We start from the raw sequence: 18,069 nt of genomic DNA on the forward strand, positions 1-18,069 counted from the left end.
ATGAAGAAAACCGTGTGACCTCACTCAATAAGAATAAAGCTCTGTTTCTACTGGTATAATGTTTAAAAATGTGTACTTTTCAATGACCTCATCATCCGATACTGTAAAGACTTTATAGAATGACATATAGTTCACAATTCCATTCTTGTCCAAATATGCTTTAAGTGTATTATTATGCAGCTAATAAAGTTGTAAATTCTCTTTTTTACAGTGTCTTCAACCGCAACAGAGACAGCTTCTCCATCAACCTTTACTGATACCAGCATACCATCGACCTCCAGTACAGAAACCTCAGCAACTGGTATGTTTTGGTTTTGCTTCTGACAGAAGCATACCTTTATGAACTTACTATTTTTTTTTAAATGTCATGTAAGGATGTTCCCTTTTATCAACAATGCAAAATATGATAGATCAAAAATTTTGCAATGCTTTTTCCGTATTTGCCTAATATAAGTGATCATTGGAATGCTAAAAATATCAGAGTTTCAAGCCTGATGCTAAACATATTTTGTAATATTGGCAAATACACACCTAATGTATTGTCCGTTAAGTTTGAAACACTCCTTCTATGAATTGAGGCATATTGCTCAATCCCTAGAAGTGCAAATTGTCATTCTGGCACCATCAAGCGATGACATCATTATTTCATTAAACAGAGCACAATATATGAATATTCTGATGAATTCCTTTATATATGTATTTATTTACTATTGCCTTGTATTTATATATCTATAATTGGTCCTGGGGGAGTGAGATATCAACTCCCCAAATGGCGTGACCTCTCACAATTGTTTATTTTGACTGTGGCAGTGTGAGACCACTGCAGGTTCAGAAATCAATGATTTAATGGATTTTCCAAAATATAAAACAATTTATTTAGATTACAAATATTTTTGAGGATGCTTTAATGTTGTTTAGTTTATTAAATTCATATTTCAAAAGTATAAATTTAGCAATCGGAAATATTTTGACCTCTGCCATCTAGGGCCACAAACGATCCTGCAGACAAGCATGTAATTAGTTGAAAGATGAATGTACAGATTTTTAGTTCTTCATATTTTATCATATACATTTCTTAACCAGTCTCTTATAATATCAAATATATACAATGTGTAACTATTGTTTATATTAATTTTTCATTTGAAATAGGGTTAAGAGGATTTAATTATGATATTTATCATTTTTACGGGTTAAGTAAAAACTGAAAATATATTTTAGTATTTAGATATTTCTAATGAAGGCATACAACATTTTAACCAAATTATTTCTGAATGACAAAACATAAACAATATGGTTATGCATAGTTACACTTTTGGTTTTGTGAAACAATGGATGTGAAGCTGATATTTTCTTCTATTGAAACCGTTGAAATGTGGAGAACCTTTTGACCTCTCTCAATAAGAATAAATCTCTGTTTCTACTGGTATAATGTTTAAAAATGTGTACTTTTCAATGACATCATCATCCAATACTGTACAGACTTTATAGAATGACAAATAGTTCACAATTCTCCTCTTGACCAAATATGCTTTAAATTTTCTTTTTTATGCAGCTATTTAAGTTGTACATTCTCTCTTTTACAGTGTCTTCAACTGCAACAGAGACAGCTTCTCCGTCAACATTTACTGATACCAGCATACCATCGACCTCCAGCACAGAAACCTCAGCAACTGGTATGTTTTGGTTTTGCTTCTGACAGAAGCATACTTTTATGAAGTTACTATTTTTAAATAAAGGTCATGTAAGGATGTTGCCTTTTATCGACAATGCAAAATATGACAGATCAAGAATTTTGCGATGCCTTTTCCAAATTAGCCTAATATAAGTGATCAGTGGACTGCTAAAAATAATAGAGTTCAAGCCTGATGCTAAACAAATTTTGTAATATTGGCAAATACACACATCATTTATTGTCCATTAAGTTTGAAACACTACTTCTATGATTTAAGGCATATTGTTCAATCCCTAGAAGTGCAAATTGTCATTCTGGCACCATCAAGCGATGAAATCAGTATTTCATTAAACAGAGTACAATATATGAATATTTTGATGAATTCCTTTCTATATGTATTTATTTCCTATTGCCTTGCATTTATATATCTATAATTGGTCCTGGGGGAGTGAGATATCAAATGCCCAAATGGCATGAACTCTCACAATTGTTTATTTTGACTGTGGCAGTGTGAGACCACTGCAGGTTCAGAAATCAATGATTTAATGGATTTTCCAAAATATAAAACAATTTTTTTAGATTACAAATATGTTTGAGGATGCTTTAATGTTGTTTAGTTAATTAAATTCATATTTCAAAAGTATAAATTTAGCAATCGGAAATATTTTGACCTCTGCCATCTAGGGCCACAAACGATTCTGCAGTCAAGTATGTAATTAGTTGAAAGATGAATGTACAGATTTTTAGTTCTTCATATTTTATCATATACATTTCATACCCAGTCTCTTATAATACCAAATATATAAAACATGTAACTATTGTTTATATAAATTTTTCATTTGAAATAGGTTTAAGAGGATTTAATGATCATATTTATAATTTTTACGGATTAAGTAAAAACTGAAAATATATTTTAGTATTTAGATATTTCTAATGAAGGCATACAACATTTTAACCAAATTATTTCTGAATGAAAAAACATAAACTATATGGTTATACATAGTTACACTTTTGGTTTTGTGAAACAATGGATGTGAAGCTGATATTTTCTTCTATTGAAACTGTTTAAATGAGGAGAACCTTGTGACCTCTCTCAATAAGAATAAAGCTCTGTTTCTACTGGTAAAATGTTTAAAAATGTGTACTTTTCAATGACCTCATCATCCAATACTGTACAGACTTTATAGAATGACATATAGTTCACAATTCCATTCTTGACCAAATATGCTTTAAGTTGTCTTTTTACGCAGCTAATAAAGTTGTACATTCTCTCTTTTACAGTGTCTTCAACCGCAACAGAGACAGCTTCTCCATCAACCTTTACTGATACCAGCATACCATCGATCTCCAGTAAAGAAACCTCAGCAACTGGTATGTTTTGGTTTTGCTTCTGACAGAAGCATACCTTTATGAATTTACTATTTTCTTTTAAAATGTCATGTAAGGATGTTGCCTTTTATCGACAATGCAAAATATGATAGATCAAGAATTTTGCGATGCCTTTTCCGTATTAGCCTAATATAAGTGATCAATGGAATGCTAAAAATAATAGAGTTCATGCCTGATGCTTAACATATTTTGTAATATTGGCAAATACACACATAATTTATTGTCCATTAAGTTTGAAACACTCCTTCTATGATTTAAGGCATATTGTTCAATCCCTAGAAGTGCAAATTGTCATTCTGGCACCATCAAGCGATGACATCAGTATTTCATTAAACAGAGCACAATATATGAATATTTTGATGAATTCCTTTCTATATGTATTTTTTTCCCTTTGCCTTGTATTTATATATCTATAATTGGTCCTGGGGGGAGTGAGATATCAACTCCCCAAATGGCGTGACCTCTCACTATTGTTTATTTTGACTGTGGCAGTGTGAGACCACTGCAGGTTCAGAAATCAATGATTTAATGGATTTTCCAAAATAAAAAAAAAATTTAGATTACAAATATGTTTGAGGATGCTTTAATGTTGTTTAGTTTATTAAATTCATATTTCAAAAGTATAAATTTAGCAATTGGAAATATTTTGACCTCTTCCATCTAGGGCCACAAACGATCCTGCAGTCAAGTATGTAATTAGTTGAACGATGAATGTACAGATTTTTAGTTCTTCATATTTTATCATATACATTTCTTACCCAGTCTCTTATAATACCAAATATATAAAACGTTTAACTATTCTTTATATTAATTTTTCATTTGAAATAGGTTTAGGAGGATTTAATGATCATGTCTATCATTTTTATGAATTTAGTAAAAACTGAAAATATATTTAAGTATTTAGATATTTCTAATGAAGGCATACAACATTTTAATCAAATTTTTTCTGAATGAAAAAACATAAACAATATGGTTATACATAGTTACGCTTTTGGTTTTGTGAAACAATGGATGTGAAGCTGATATTTTCTTCTATTGAAACCGTTGAAATGTGGAGAACCTTGTGACCTCTCTCAATAAGAATAAATCTCTGTTTCTACTGGTATAATGTTTAAAAATGTGTACTTTTCAATGACCTCATCATCCAATACTGTACAGACTTTATAGAATGACATATAGTTCACAATTCTACTCTTGACCAAATATGCTTTAAGTTGTCTTTTTTATGCAGTTAATAAAGTTGTACATTCTCTCTTTTACAGTGTCTTCAACCGCAGCAGGGACAGCTTCTCCATCAACCTTTACTGATACCAGCATAACATCGACCTCCAGTACAGAAACCTCAGCAACTGGTATGTTTTGGTTTTGCTTCTGACAGAAGCATACCTTTATGAACTTACTATTTTTTTTTAAATGTCATGTAAGGATGTTGCCTTTTATCGACAATGCAAAATATGATAGATCAAAAATTTTGCGATGCCTTTTCCGTATTAGCCTAATATACGTGATCAATGGAATGCTAAAAATAATAGAGTTCAAGCCTGATGCTAAACATATTTTGTAATATTGGCCAATACACACATAATTTATTGTCCATTAAGTTTGAAACACTCCTTCTATGATTTAAGGCATATTGTTCAATCCCTAGAAGTGCAAATTGTCATTCTAGCACTATCAAGCGATGACATCAGTATTTCATTAAACAGAGCACAATATATGAATATTTTGATGAATTCCTTTCTATATGTATTTATTTCCCTTTGCCTTGTATTTATATATCTATAATTGGTCCTGGGGGAGTGAGATATCAACTCCCCAAATGGTGTGACCTCTCACAATTGTTTATTTTGACTGTGGCAGTGTGAGACCACTGCAGGTTCAGAAATCAATGATTTAATGGATTTTCTAAAATATAAAACACTTATTTTAGATTACAAATATGTTTGAGGATGCTTTAATGTTGTTTAATTTATTAAATTCATATTTCAAAAGTATAAATTTAGCAATCGGATATATTTTGACCGCTGCCTTCTAGGGCCAAAGACGATTCTGCAGTCAAATATGTAAATAGCTGAAAGATGAATGTTCAGATTTTTAGTTCTTCATATTTTATCATATACATTTCTTACACAGTCTCTTATAATACCAAATATACAAAACGTTTAACTATTGTTTATATTAATTTTTAATTTGAAATAGGTTTAGGAGGATTTAATGATCATGTCTATCATTTTTATGAATTTAGTAAAAACTGAAAATATATTTATGTATTTAGATATTTCTAAAGAAGGCATACAACATTTTAACCAAATTTTTTCTGAATGAAAAAACATAAACAATATGGTTATACATAGTTACGCTTTTGGTTTTGTGAAACAATGGATGTGAAGCTGATATTTTCTTCTATTGAAACCGTTGAAATGTGGAGAACCTTGTGACCTCTCTCAATAAGAATAAATCTCTGTTTCTACTGGTATAATGTTTAAAAATGTGTACTTTTCAATGACCTCATCATCCAATACTGTACAGACTTTATAGAATGACATATAGTTCACAATTCTACTCTTGACCAAATATGCTTTAAGTTGTCTTTTTTATGCAATTAATAAAGTTGTACATTCTCTCTTTTACAGTGTCTTCAACCGCAGCAGGGACAGCTTCTCCATCAACCTTTACTGATACCAGCATAACATCGACCTCCAGTACAGAAACCTCAGCAACTGGTATGTTTTGGTTTTGCTTCTGACAGAAGCATACCTTTATGAACTTACTATTTTTTTTTAAATGTCATGTAAGGATGTTGCCTTTTATCGACAATGCAAAATATGACAGATCAAGAATTTTGCGATGCCTTTTCCATATTAGCTTAATATAAGTGATCAATGGACTGCTAAAAATAATAGAGTTCAAGCCTGATGCTAAACAAATTTTGTAATATTGGCAAATACACACATCATTTATTGTCCATTAAATTTGAAACACTCCTTCTATGATTTAAGGCATATTGTTCAATCCCTAGAAGTGCAAATTGTCATTCTGGCACCATCAAGCGATGAAATCAGTATTTCATTAAACAGAGCACAATATATGAATATTTTGATGAATTCCTTTCTATATGTATTTATTTCCCTTTGCCTTGTATTTATATATCTATAATTGGTCCTGGGGGAGTGAGATATCAACTCCCCAAATGGTGTGACCTCTCACAATTGTTTATTTTGACTGTGGCAGTGTGAGACCACTGCAGGTTCAGAAATCAATGATTTAATGGATTTTCTAAAATATAAAACACTTATTTTAGATTACAAATATGTTTGAGGATGCTTTAATGTTGTTTAATTTATTAAATTCATATTTCAAAAGTATAAATTTAGCAATCGGATATATTTTGACCGCTGCCTTCTAGGGCCAAAGACGATTCTGCAGTCAAATATGTAAATAGCTGAAAGATGAATGTTCAGATTTTTAGTTCTTCATATTTTATCATATACATTTCTTACACAGTCTCTTATAATACCAAATAAACAAAACGTTTAACTATTGTTTATATTAATTTTTCATTTGAAATAGGTTTAAGAGGATTTAATGATCATATTGATCATTTTTACGGATTAAGTAAGAACTGAAAATATATTATAGTATTTAGATATTTCTAATGAAGGCATACAACATTTTAACCAAATTATTTCTGAATGAAAAACATAAACAATATGGTTATACATAGTTACACTTTTGGTTTTGTGAAACAATGGATGTGAAGCTGATATTTTCTTCTATTGAAACTGCTGAAATGAAGAAAACCGTGTGACCTCACTCAATAAGAATAAAGCTCTGTTTCTACTGGTATAATGTTTAAAAATCTGTACTTTTCAATGACCTCATCATCCGATACTGTAAAGACTTTATAGAAATACATATAGTTCACAATTCCATTCTTGTCCAAATATGCTTTAAGTGTATTATTATGCAGCTAATAAAGTTGTAAATTCTCTTTTTTACAGTGTCTTCAACCGCAACAGAGACAGCTTCTCCATCAACCTTTACTGATACCAGCATACCATCGACCTCCAGTACAGAAACCTCAGCAACTGGTATGTTTTGGTTTTGCTTCTGACAGAAGCATACCTTTATGAACTTACTATTTTTTTTTAAATGTCATGTAAGGATGTTCCCTTTTATCAACAATGCAAAATATGATAGATCAAAAATTTTGCAATGCTTTTTCCGTATTTGCCTAATATAAGTGATCATTGGAATGCTAAAAATATCAGAGTTTCAAGCCTGATGCTAAACATATTTTGTAATATTGGCAAATACACACCTAATGTATTGTCCGTTAAGTTTGAAACACTCCTTCTATGAATTGAGGCATATTGCTCAATCCCTAGAAGTGCAAATTGTCATTCTGGCACCATCAAGCGATGACATCATTATTTCATTAAACAGAGCACAATATATGAATATTCTGATGAATTCCTTTATATATGTATTTATTTACTATTGCCTTGTATTTATATATCTATAATTGGTCCTGGGGGAGTGAGATATCAACTCCCCAAATGGCGTGACCTCTCACAATTGTTTATTTTGACTGTGGCAGTGTGAGACCACTGCAGGTTCAGAAATCAATGATTTAATGGATTTTCCAAAATATAAAACAATTTATTTAGATTACAAATATTTTTGAGGATGCTTTAATGTTGTTTAGTTTATTAAATTCATATTTCAAAAGTATAAATTTAGCAATCGGAAATATTTTGACCTCTGCCATCTAGGGCCACAAACGATCCTGCAGACAAGCATGTAATTAGTTGAAAGATGAATGTACAGATTTTTAGTTCTTCATATTTTATCATATACATTTCTTAACCAGTCTCTTATAATATCAAATATATACAATGTGTAACTATTGTTTATATTAATTTTTCATTTGAAATAGGGTTAAGAGGATTTAATTATGATATTTATCATTTTTACGGGTTAAGTAAAAACTGAAAATATATTTTAGTATTTAGATATTTCTAATGAAGGCATACAACATTTTAACCAAATTATTTCTGAATGACAAAACATAAACAATATGGTTATGCATAGTTACGCTTTTGGTTTTGTGAAACAATGGATGTGAAGCTGATATTTTCTTCTATTGAAACCGTTGAAATGTGGAGAACCTTTTGACCTCTCTCAATAAGAATAAATCTCTGTTTCTACTGGTATAATGTTTAAAAATGTGTACTTTTCAATGACATCATCATCCAATACTGTACAGACTTTATAGAATGACAAATAGTTCACAATTCTCCTCTTGACCAAATATGCTTTAAATTTTCTTTTTTATGCAGCTATTTAAGTTGTACATTCTCTCTTTTACAGTGTCTTCAACTGCAACAGAGACAGCTTCTCCATCAACCTTTACTGATACCAGCACACCATCGACCTACAGTACAGAAACCTCAGCAACTGGTATGTTTCGGTTTTGCTTCTGACAGAAGCATACCTTTATGAATTTACTATTTTTTTTAAAATGTCATGTGAGGATGTTGCCTTTTATCGACAATGCAAAATATGATAGATCAAGAATTTTGCGATGCCTTTTCCATATTAGCTTAATATAAGTGATCAATGGAATGCTAAAAATAATAGAGTTCAAGCCTGATGCTAAACATATTTTGTAATATTGGCAAATACACACAAAATGTATTGTCCATTAAGTTTGAAACACTACTTCTATGATTTAAGGCATATTGTTCAATCCCTAGAAGTGCAAATTGTCATTCTGGCACCATCAAGCGATGACATCAGTATTTCATTAAACAGAGCACAATATATGAATATTTTGATGAATTCCTTTTTTATATTGCCTTGTATTTATATATCTATAATAGGTCCTGGGGGAGTGAGATATCAACTCCCCAAATGGCGTGACCTCTCACAATTGTTTATTTTGACCATGGCAGTGTGAGACCACTGCAGGTTCAGAAATCAATGACTTAATGGATTTTCCGAAATATAAAACATTTTTTTTAGATCACAAATATGTTTGAGGATGCTTTAATGTTGTTTAGTTTATTAAATTCATATTTCAAAAGTATAAATTTAGCAATCGGAAATATTTTGACCTCTGCCATCTAGGGCCACAAATGATTCTGCAGTCAAGTATGTAATTAGTTGAAAGATGAATGTACAGATTTTTAGTTCTTCATATTTTATCATATACATTTCTAACCCAGTCTCTTATAATACCAAATGTATAAAATGTTTAACTATTGCTTATATTAATATTTCATTTGAAATAGGTTTAAGAGGATTTAATTATCATTTTAATCAATTTTACGGAATAAGTAAAAACTGAAAATATATTTTTCTGTTTAGATATTTCTAATGAAGGCATCTAACATTTTAACCAAATTATTTCTGAATGAAAAAACATAAACTATATGGTTATACATAGTTACACTTTTGGTTTTGTGAAACAATGGATGTGAAGCTGATATTTTCTTCTATTGCAAGCCATCCTCCTGGGAGACATGAACTTAGGTTTCAACGACCACAAAGACTTGCAAGCGACTAACATCGCCAATGCCATCACAGAACTGGGATTTACCCAAAGAATCTCACAACCTACCCACGAAAAAGGTCGAACACTCGACTGGGTAGCCAATCACAATTGTAATGTAACAATTACCGATGTCTGCCCACAAATCTGGACAGATCATGCCCTAATAACCTTCCTCATAAATGAAAACACCACCCAACCCAAGGAAATTGTATTGCCCCCCCTACCAACCAGAAATAAAAAAAACATAACTGCAGACAAACTGCTACCACTTATCCTCCCAACTCTAAATTCCTTATCTGAATCACTAAACCCAACAGCCCTAGTGAACGAATTCAACTCAACCATGGCCACAGCCTTGGACACTATGCTAAACATATTTTGTAATATTGGCAAATCCACACCTAATTTATTGTCCATTAAGTTTGAAACACTCCTTGTATTTGTGTTTATTTTATTTTTAGAGCGCGCCAGGCCCGAGGGCATCTGGGCGCGTATTTTAGTTACAACATTTTAAGTCAGATATGACAGAACAATTACAGTTAAGTTACAAGTTGAATATTACAAAAACATTATACACATATATACATAAAGAAGTGACAGGTGAGCGCGAGGAGAAGACCTATGTGAGGATAGGAGAGAGGCGCAAGGGCGGTGATTGGTTGGAGGATGAAGGGTCTTGGGTGATTAGCCAGGCTTTAGCCATATTTTTAAAACTGTGGAAGGATGGTTCGGATCTTATCAGATTGGGAAGCGAGTTCCAAAGTTTCGCTCCCATAACAGGGAAGCTGGCTCCACCCGATCTTTGGAGGTTGAAACGTGGAATAGAGAGGCAGTTACTCCGAGCAGTTCTGCAAGGTCTGTTGGTGTTGTGTAAGGTAAATCTATTGGCTAAGTATAGTGGTGCTTGGTTGGAAAGGCATTTATGAGTGAGGGCGAGGGTTTTCAGTGAAATTCGTTGAGTGACGGAAATCCCGCGTAAGTTACGTCTGGTGTCAGAGATGTGTTGGTTCCTGGGGATGTTGAGGGCGGCTCTAATAGAGTTATTTTGTATGATTTGTAGCTTCTTTAAATTTCATTTGTTAGTGCCTAAATAGAGGGCATTACAGTAGTCAATTTTTGACAACACGAGGGTTCTTCTATGAATTGAGGCATATTGTTCAATCCCTAGCAGTGCAAATTGTCATTTTGGCACCATCAAGCGATGACATCAGTATTTCATTCAACAGAGCACAATATATGAATATTTTGATGAATTCCTTTCTATATGTATTTATTGCCCTTTGCCTTGTATTTATATATCTATAATTGGTCCTGGGGGAGTGAGATATCACCTCCCCAAATGGCGTGACCTCTAGCAATTGTCTATTTTGCCTGTGGCAGTGTGAGACCATTGCAGGTTCAGAAATCAATGATTTAATGCCCCCACTTTACATACATTCCTGCACCAGAGTTGATCCTTTCATCTTTCACCACCACACACACATTTTATCAACCCACTGATAATGTTTAGTCCAATCAATTGTCACAAGTAATTTCTCCCTGGCCCTAAACAAAATGTGTCCACATGATATGATATATGATAGGTTATTTATAACACGCCTAATACCCAGAGGTTTCTAAGCGCGGACCCGGGGATCGAACCTGTGTTGCTCCGTGTCGTCTTGCTTCCAAGGCGAGCACGTTGCCCCTGAGCTATCCTCCTGAGTCAATAGTATGATACCCTCTTTAGTCACAACTGTGATAGCAAGATGACCTAGTATATTGCCCTAAAATCCATAACACCCGATTTTTAACACTGCCCATAAAAGATCACCCATAACAGCACATCAATAAATGAGCACCCATAACAGCACATCAATAGAAGATCACCCATAACAGTGTAAGATATCAATAATATGATAATTCCTCTTGAGGGGATCAAGAGAAGGGGAGGACTGGCCTATAGGAAACTCTGGAGATTTCCCGGTAGGCCCCTTCACATGGGCCTCTTTTGGTTCCCATTCCACCCCTGATCAAGAGAGCCTAAAACGCTCCATAGGCTTCCTACAATCTCACCTAATAGACACACAGCCTTCGACCTGCAACCACCCACCGAGCTGTTACCACCTTTACAGAAGTCACAATGCAAAACCACTATGCTCCTACAAGGAAACCTCCTGCTTAGCCTCACACCACTCTAACATCAGACAACAAGCTAAGCAGACACCAACCTCTCTCCTTGCCCTTAACCAACACCATAAAAGCCTGCCCTCCAGCGCTGCCCCTTGTGGATGCACCTCCATAAATTATCCATGTCTCTGGCCCTGCAAACTCTTAGGGGCCCTCACAACACTTCCTTTTTAGAGTATTGCCGCACATTAATTCATACAGTGCCTTGCACAATAATCTTAATCAGCGAACATTTAATAATTCTGATAGGTGCTCCTCTGACATGGCCCACTTATTTACCTCTTCTGTGCTGTCCCCATTTCAATTTGTAAAACAGTGTATCTCTACCATACAAGTTGTACAATGAACTCTCACTATCTTCTCCCCACTGCACTTGTCACATGCAAAGCAAATCAGACCCCCAAATCACCTGTGATGTCCGCAGCAAAACAAAAGAGGTGATGGCTGGAAGATTTAGAATGAATCCTAACCTCTGGCATTGCTCTGGGCAACCCTCCAGACCATCATTCTTCGCCTGCCAAGCCATTACAAAAGGGGAAAGACCATATACGAATCAGGCTTGGTCCCACCCCAAAAGGGGCAGTCCGGCCCAAACTACTTGGTCACATCCCTTCTGCACGAGGCCACAAGCATCCCCAAATATGTTGTGGCCTTGTTGGGCATCATCAGTAAGGAGTAGCTTGGGTCTCTAGGTCGAGCAGGCATGAGACCCACATCTGGGCATACCCATCCCACTCAGAGTTACTACTGCAAAACAAAAGAGGTGATGGCTGGAAGGTTTTGAATTAATCTTAACCACTAGCAACCCTCCAGACCATCGTTCTTCACCTGCAAAGCCATTACAAAAGTGAAAAGACCCCCTGTGATTGTCTAGCATCAAAGGAGCTAAACAACTCTAACCCTCTTCTCTGAACTGTACTTGTCGAACACCAATAGGCCCAAATTCGCTCCTTGCTCGCTACTTGCATCTCTTAAACAGGGCAGTGGCACAAATGCAATCGATATTCCATTTCCACAGTCAACAGTTTAACATTACATCCGCTGCCACTTCTGCAATTCACCAAATGGTGCTATGCTTAGCTGATCACGATTTTTTTAAAGTTGTAGATACTGCTTCTTAGTCCAGCTAGACAGTTAAAAAACAATCCCTGCCATTGCATTACATTTAACACATATCCTGCTCACTGCAAGCACTGCAAGCACTGCAAGCAAGACTTAAGCCTTGAGTTAACACTCACTCACCATCTCTCGCAGGGCCAAGCCCAGAAACCTGTTATGTTAAGCACAAATTCCTCTCATCAAAAATACTACCAAGAAATGTTACTATGCTCCGGCACAACCTCACGCAATTAAGTCAACCAAGTAACAATTAATCGCAAACCTCTCAACCACCTCACCTACCCCCACCCTTTCCACCTTTGTGCATGCCAACACGTGACCTGAACAGGGATGGATCTCGGAAAAAGCTGTATCGTGACAAAGTGCCACGACGCAGATGAAGTGAAGTTCTGCTGCTCACTGCTCTTGAGGGCACCACTACCTGCAGAGATAACATCGTCTCCAGGTGGCTGCGGTACTGCGGTTCCAAGTAAAAATATTCTTTTGATGATGTCTCCATTACAAAATATCGCAGTAATTCGGCCGTGCTAAAATCCCGCCAGTAACGTTCCTCGGAGATCCTTGCCATTCCTTCAGCTGCGAGAACACAGTAAAGCATAGTTTTCTGCCGTTGTAAATCCTCAGAGCATTGCTGTTTACAAAGCATTTTTAACAGTGATTTAAAGAAAAGTGGCAAAAAAAAGCTGTACAATTCAGTGAGGTTAAGATTCTCGCTGTGTCGCTATTAACGTGTCTCCGACAACCCTGTGGTTCAGTCAGCAGCCAAAATGTAAAAACATACGTTTATTTCTAATTCAATGTCCACGGATCGTTCTTTTTCACAATAAATCTAAAACGTAGTTCTGAAGTAAAGTGAACGTAATGCCGTACATTTCATTGAAGTTTCTCTCTGTGTTGCCGTAATGCCTGGAAATGAACAGTTTGCAGATGCATGAAAAAAAGACTGTGATGGATAAATGAATACAAGCACACGTGTGCAAAAGAATTAACCGTGTTAAGATGACTGAAAAAAGTGTGTGAGGCGCAATTTTTGCGGCGATATTTTGTAAAACGAATTTAATGAATGGGATATTATTGCGTGGTACCGCTACTGCACCTAGTCCTGCAGGCATGAGAGGAACAAAGAAGACACGCACCACATGTGTGCACATTTTATCCAGCCCTGTTCACAGCACACCTGAGAGATCACATACTTCTGGCAGCCCCTGATGAGATAATGGGCCCATGAATATTGCTCTACCTCCACCCAGTGCCACGCCTCTCAACAACCCACCCAAACATGAGGCCAGGTCTTCCTTAGAGTCTCCTCATCCCCAGGTCCAGCCATCAGTTGTGCTACTAGTGCCTCGATGCTCACACCTTGTGCCCCATGTATCTTCTCACTTATGCATCTCACTATCTTCTCTCCTCTCCCTCAATAATTACGCTTGTCAACTACTTCCAGCGTTGTGCTTCCCGCTCCTTTAGCCACACACCCTTCCCTCCTGTGTTATGCGTCCTACTCCTTTAGCCTCACACACTTCCTTCCTGTAAGTGTTATGCTTACCGCTCCTTTAGCCTCACACCCTTCCTTCCTGTAAGTGTTATGCTTCCCGCTCCTTTAGCCTCACACCCTTCCTTCCTGTAAGTGTTATGCTTCCTGCTCCTTTAGCCTCACACCCTTCCCTCCTGTGTTATGCGTCCTACTCCTTTAGCCTCACACCCTTCCTTCCTGTAAGTGTTATGCTTCCCGCTCCTTTAGCCTCACACCCTTCCTTCCTGTAAGTGTTATGCTTCCCGCTCCTTTAGCCTCACACCCTTCCTTCCTGTAAGTGTTATGCTTCCCGCTCCTTTAGCCTCACACCTTTCCTTCCTGTAAGTGTTATGCTTCCCGCTCCTTTAGCCTCACACCCTTCCCTCCTGTGTTATGCTTCCTGCCCCTTTACCCTCACACCCTTCCTTCCTGTGAGTGTTATGCATCTTGCTCTTTAGCCTCACACCCTTCCCTCCTGTGTTATGCGTCCTACTCCTTTAGCCTCACACCCTTCCTTCCTGTAAGTGTTATGCTTCCCGCTCCTTTAGCCTCACACCCTTCCCTCCTGTGTTATGCTTCCTGCCCCTTTACCCTCACACCCTTCCTTCCTGTGAGTGTTATGCATCTTGCTCTTTAGCCTCACACCCTTCCCTCCTGTGTTATGCGTCCTACTCCTTTAGCCTCACACCCTTCCTTCCTGTAAGTGTTATGCTTCCCTCTCCTTTAACATCACACCCTTCCTTCCTGTAAGTGTTATGCTTCCCGCTCCTTTAGCCTCACGCCCTTCCTTCCTGTGTAAGGGTTCTGCTTCCCGCTCCTTTAGCCTCACACCCTTCCCTCCTGTGTTATGCGTCCTACTCCTTTAGCCTCACACCCTTCCTTCCTGTAAGTGTTATGCTTCCTGCCCCTTTAGCCTCACACCCTTCCTTCTTGTAAGTGTTATGCATCTTGCTCTTTAGCCTCACACCCTTCCCTCCTGTGTTATGCATCCTACTCCTTTAGCCTCACACCCTTCCTTCCTGTAAGTGTTATGCTTCCCGCTCCTTTAGCCTCACACCCTTCCTTCCTGTAAGTGTTATGCTTCCCGCTCCTTTAGCCTCACACCTTTCCTTCCTGTAAGTGTTATGCTTCCCGCTCTTTTAGCCTCACACCTTTCCTTCCTGTAAGTGTTATGCTTCCCGCTCCTTTAGCCTCACGCCCTTCCTTCCTGTGTAAGGGTTCTGCTTCCCGCTCCTTTAGCCTCACACCCTTCCCTCCTGTGTTATGCGTCCTACTCCTTTAGCCTCACACCCTTCCTTCCTGTAAGTGTTATGCTTCCTGCCCCTTTACCCTCACACCCTTCCTTCTTGTAAGTGTTATGCTTCTTGCTCCTTTAGCCTCACACCCTTCCCTCCTGTAAGTGTTATGCTTCCTGCTCCTTTAGCCTCACACCCTTCCCTCCTGTAAGTGTTATGCTTCCCTCTCCTTTAACCTCATACCCTTCCCTCCTGTAAGTGTTATGCTTCCCGCTCCTTTAGCCTCACGCCCTTCCTTCCTGTGTAAGGGTTCTGCTTCCCACTCCTTTAGCCTCACACCCTTCCCTCCTGTGTTATGCGTCCTACTCCTTTAGCCTCACACCCTTCCTTCCTGTAAGTGTTATGCTTCCCGCTCCTTTAGCCTCACACCCTTCCTTCCTGTAAGTGTTATGCTTCCCGCTCCTTTAGCCTCACACCCTTCCTTCCTGTAAGTGTTATGCTTCCCACTCCTTTAGCCTCACACGCTTCCTTTCTGTAAGTGTTATGCTTCCCGCTCCTTTAGCCTCACACCCTTCCTTCCTGTGAGTGTTATGCTTCTCGCTCCTTTAGCCTCACACCCTTCCTTCCTGTAAGTGTTATGCTTCCCGCTCCTTTAGCCTCACACGCTTCCTTCCTGTAAGTGTTATGCTTCCCGCTCCTTTAGCCTCACACCCTTCCTTCCTGTAAGTGTTATGCTTCCCGCTCCTTTAGCCTCACACCCTTCCTTCCTGTAAGTGTTATGCTTCCCGCTCCTTTAGCCTAACACCCTTCCTTCCTGTAAGTGTTATGCTTCCCGCTCCTTTAGCCTCACACCCTTCCTTCGTGTAAGTGGTATGCTTCCCGCTCCTTTAGCCTCACACGCTTCCTTTCTGTAAGTGTTATGCTTTTCGATCCTTTAGCCTCACACCCTTCCTTCCTGTGTAAGGGTTCTGCTTCCCGCTCCTTTAACCTCACACCCTTCCTTCCTGTAAGGGTTATGCTTCCCGCTCCTTTAGCCTCACGCCCTTCCTTCCTGTGTAAGGGTTCTGCTTCCCGCTCCTTTAGCCTCACACCCTTCCCTCCTGTGTTATGCGTCCTACTCCTTTAGCCTCACACCCTTCCTTCCTGTAAGGGTTGCGCTTCCTGCTCCTTTAGCCTCACACCCTTCCTTCCTGTAAGTGTTACGCGTCCTACTCCTTTAGCCTCACACCCTTCCTTCCTGTAAGTGTTACGTGCCCTGCTCCTTTAGCCTCACACACTTCCTTCCTGTAAGTGTTATGCTTCCTGCTCCTTTAACCTCACACCCTTCCCTCCTGTAAGTGTTGTGCTTCCCTCTCCTTTAACCTCACACCCTTCCCTCCTGTAAGTGTTATGCTTCCTACTCCTTTAGCCTCACGCCCTTCCTTCCTGTGTAAGGGTTCTGCTTCCCGCTCCTTTAGCCTCACACCCTTCCCTCCTGTGTTATGCGTCCTACTCCTTTAGCCTCACACCCTTCCTTCCTGTAAGTGTTATGCTTCCCGCTCCTTTAGCCTCACACCCTTCCTTCCTGTAAGTGTTATGCTTACCGCTCCTTTAGCCTCACACCCTTCCTTCCTGTGTTATGTGTCCTACTCCTTTAGCCTCACACCCTTCCTTCCTGTGTTATGTGTCCTACTCCTTTAGCCTCACACCCTTCCTTCCTGTAAGTGTTATGCTTCCCGCTCCTTTAGCCTCACACGCTTCCTTCCTGTAAGTGTTATGCTTCCCGCTCCTTTAGCCTCACACCCTTCCTTCCTGTAAGTGTTATGCTTCCCGCTCCTTTAGCCTCACACCCTTCCTTCCTGTAAGTGTTATGCTTCCCACTCCTTTAGCCTCACACGCTTCCTTCCTGTAAGTGTTATGCTTCCCGCTCCTTTAGCCTCACACCCTTCCTTCCTGTAAGTGTTATGCTTCCCGCTCCTTTAGCCTCACACCCTTCCTTCCTGTAAGTGTTATGCTTCCCGCTCCTTTAGCCTAACACCCTTCCTTCCTGTAAGTGTTATGCTTCCCGCTCCTTTAGCCTCACACCCTTCCTTCCTGTAAGTGGTATGCTTCCCGCTCCTTTAGCCTCACACGCTTCCTTTCTGTAAGTGTTATGCTTTTCGATCCTTTAGCCTCACACCCTTCCTTCCTGTGTAAGGGTTCTGCTTCCCGCTCCTTTAACCTCACACCCTTCCTTCCTGTAAGGGTTATGCTTCCCGCTCCTTTAGCCTCACGCCCTTCCTTCCTGTGTAAGGGTTCTGCTTCCCGCTCCTTTAGCCTCACACCCTTCCCTCCTGTGTTATGCGTCCTACTCCTTTAGCCTCACAACCTTCCTTCCGGTAAAGGTTGCGCTTCCTGCTCCTTTAGCCTCACACCCTTCCTTCCTGTAAGTGTT

General features: G+C 38.3%; 1 protein-coding gene across 1 annotated transcript in view; it reads left to right on the top strand.

Annotated features, from left to right (window-relative positions):
* Positions 1–4,487: 4,487 nt before the first annotated feature.
* The window catches only part of LOC138492809 (uncharacterized), a 469,421-nt gene continuing 455,839 nt past the window's right edge, over positions 4,488–18,069 (top strand). The window contains exons 1-4 of the mRNA XM_069620163.1: positions 4,488–4,548; positions 5,695–5,784; positions 7,063–7,152; positions 8,435–8,524. Coding sequence (XP_069476264.1) covers positions 4,488–4,548; positions 5,695–5,784; positions 7,063–7,152; positions 8,435–8,524 — 331 coding nt within the window. The remainder of the gene's footprint in view (positions 4,549–5,694; positions 5,785–7,062; positions 7,153–8,434; positions 8,525–18,069) is intronic.

The sequence above is a fragment of the Ambystoma mexicanum genome, chromosome 10 (assembly GCF_040938575.1).
Source record: "Ambystoma mexicanum isolate Mex_15411 chromosome 10, UKY_AmexF1_1, whole genome shotgun sequence".
Classification (NCBI taxonomy): Eukaryota; Metazoa; Chordata; class Amphibia; order Caudata; family Ambystomatidae; genus Ambystoma; species Ambystoma mexicanum.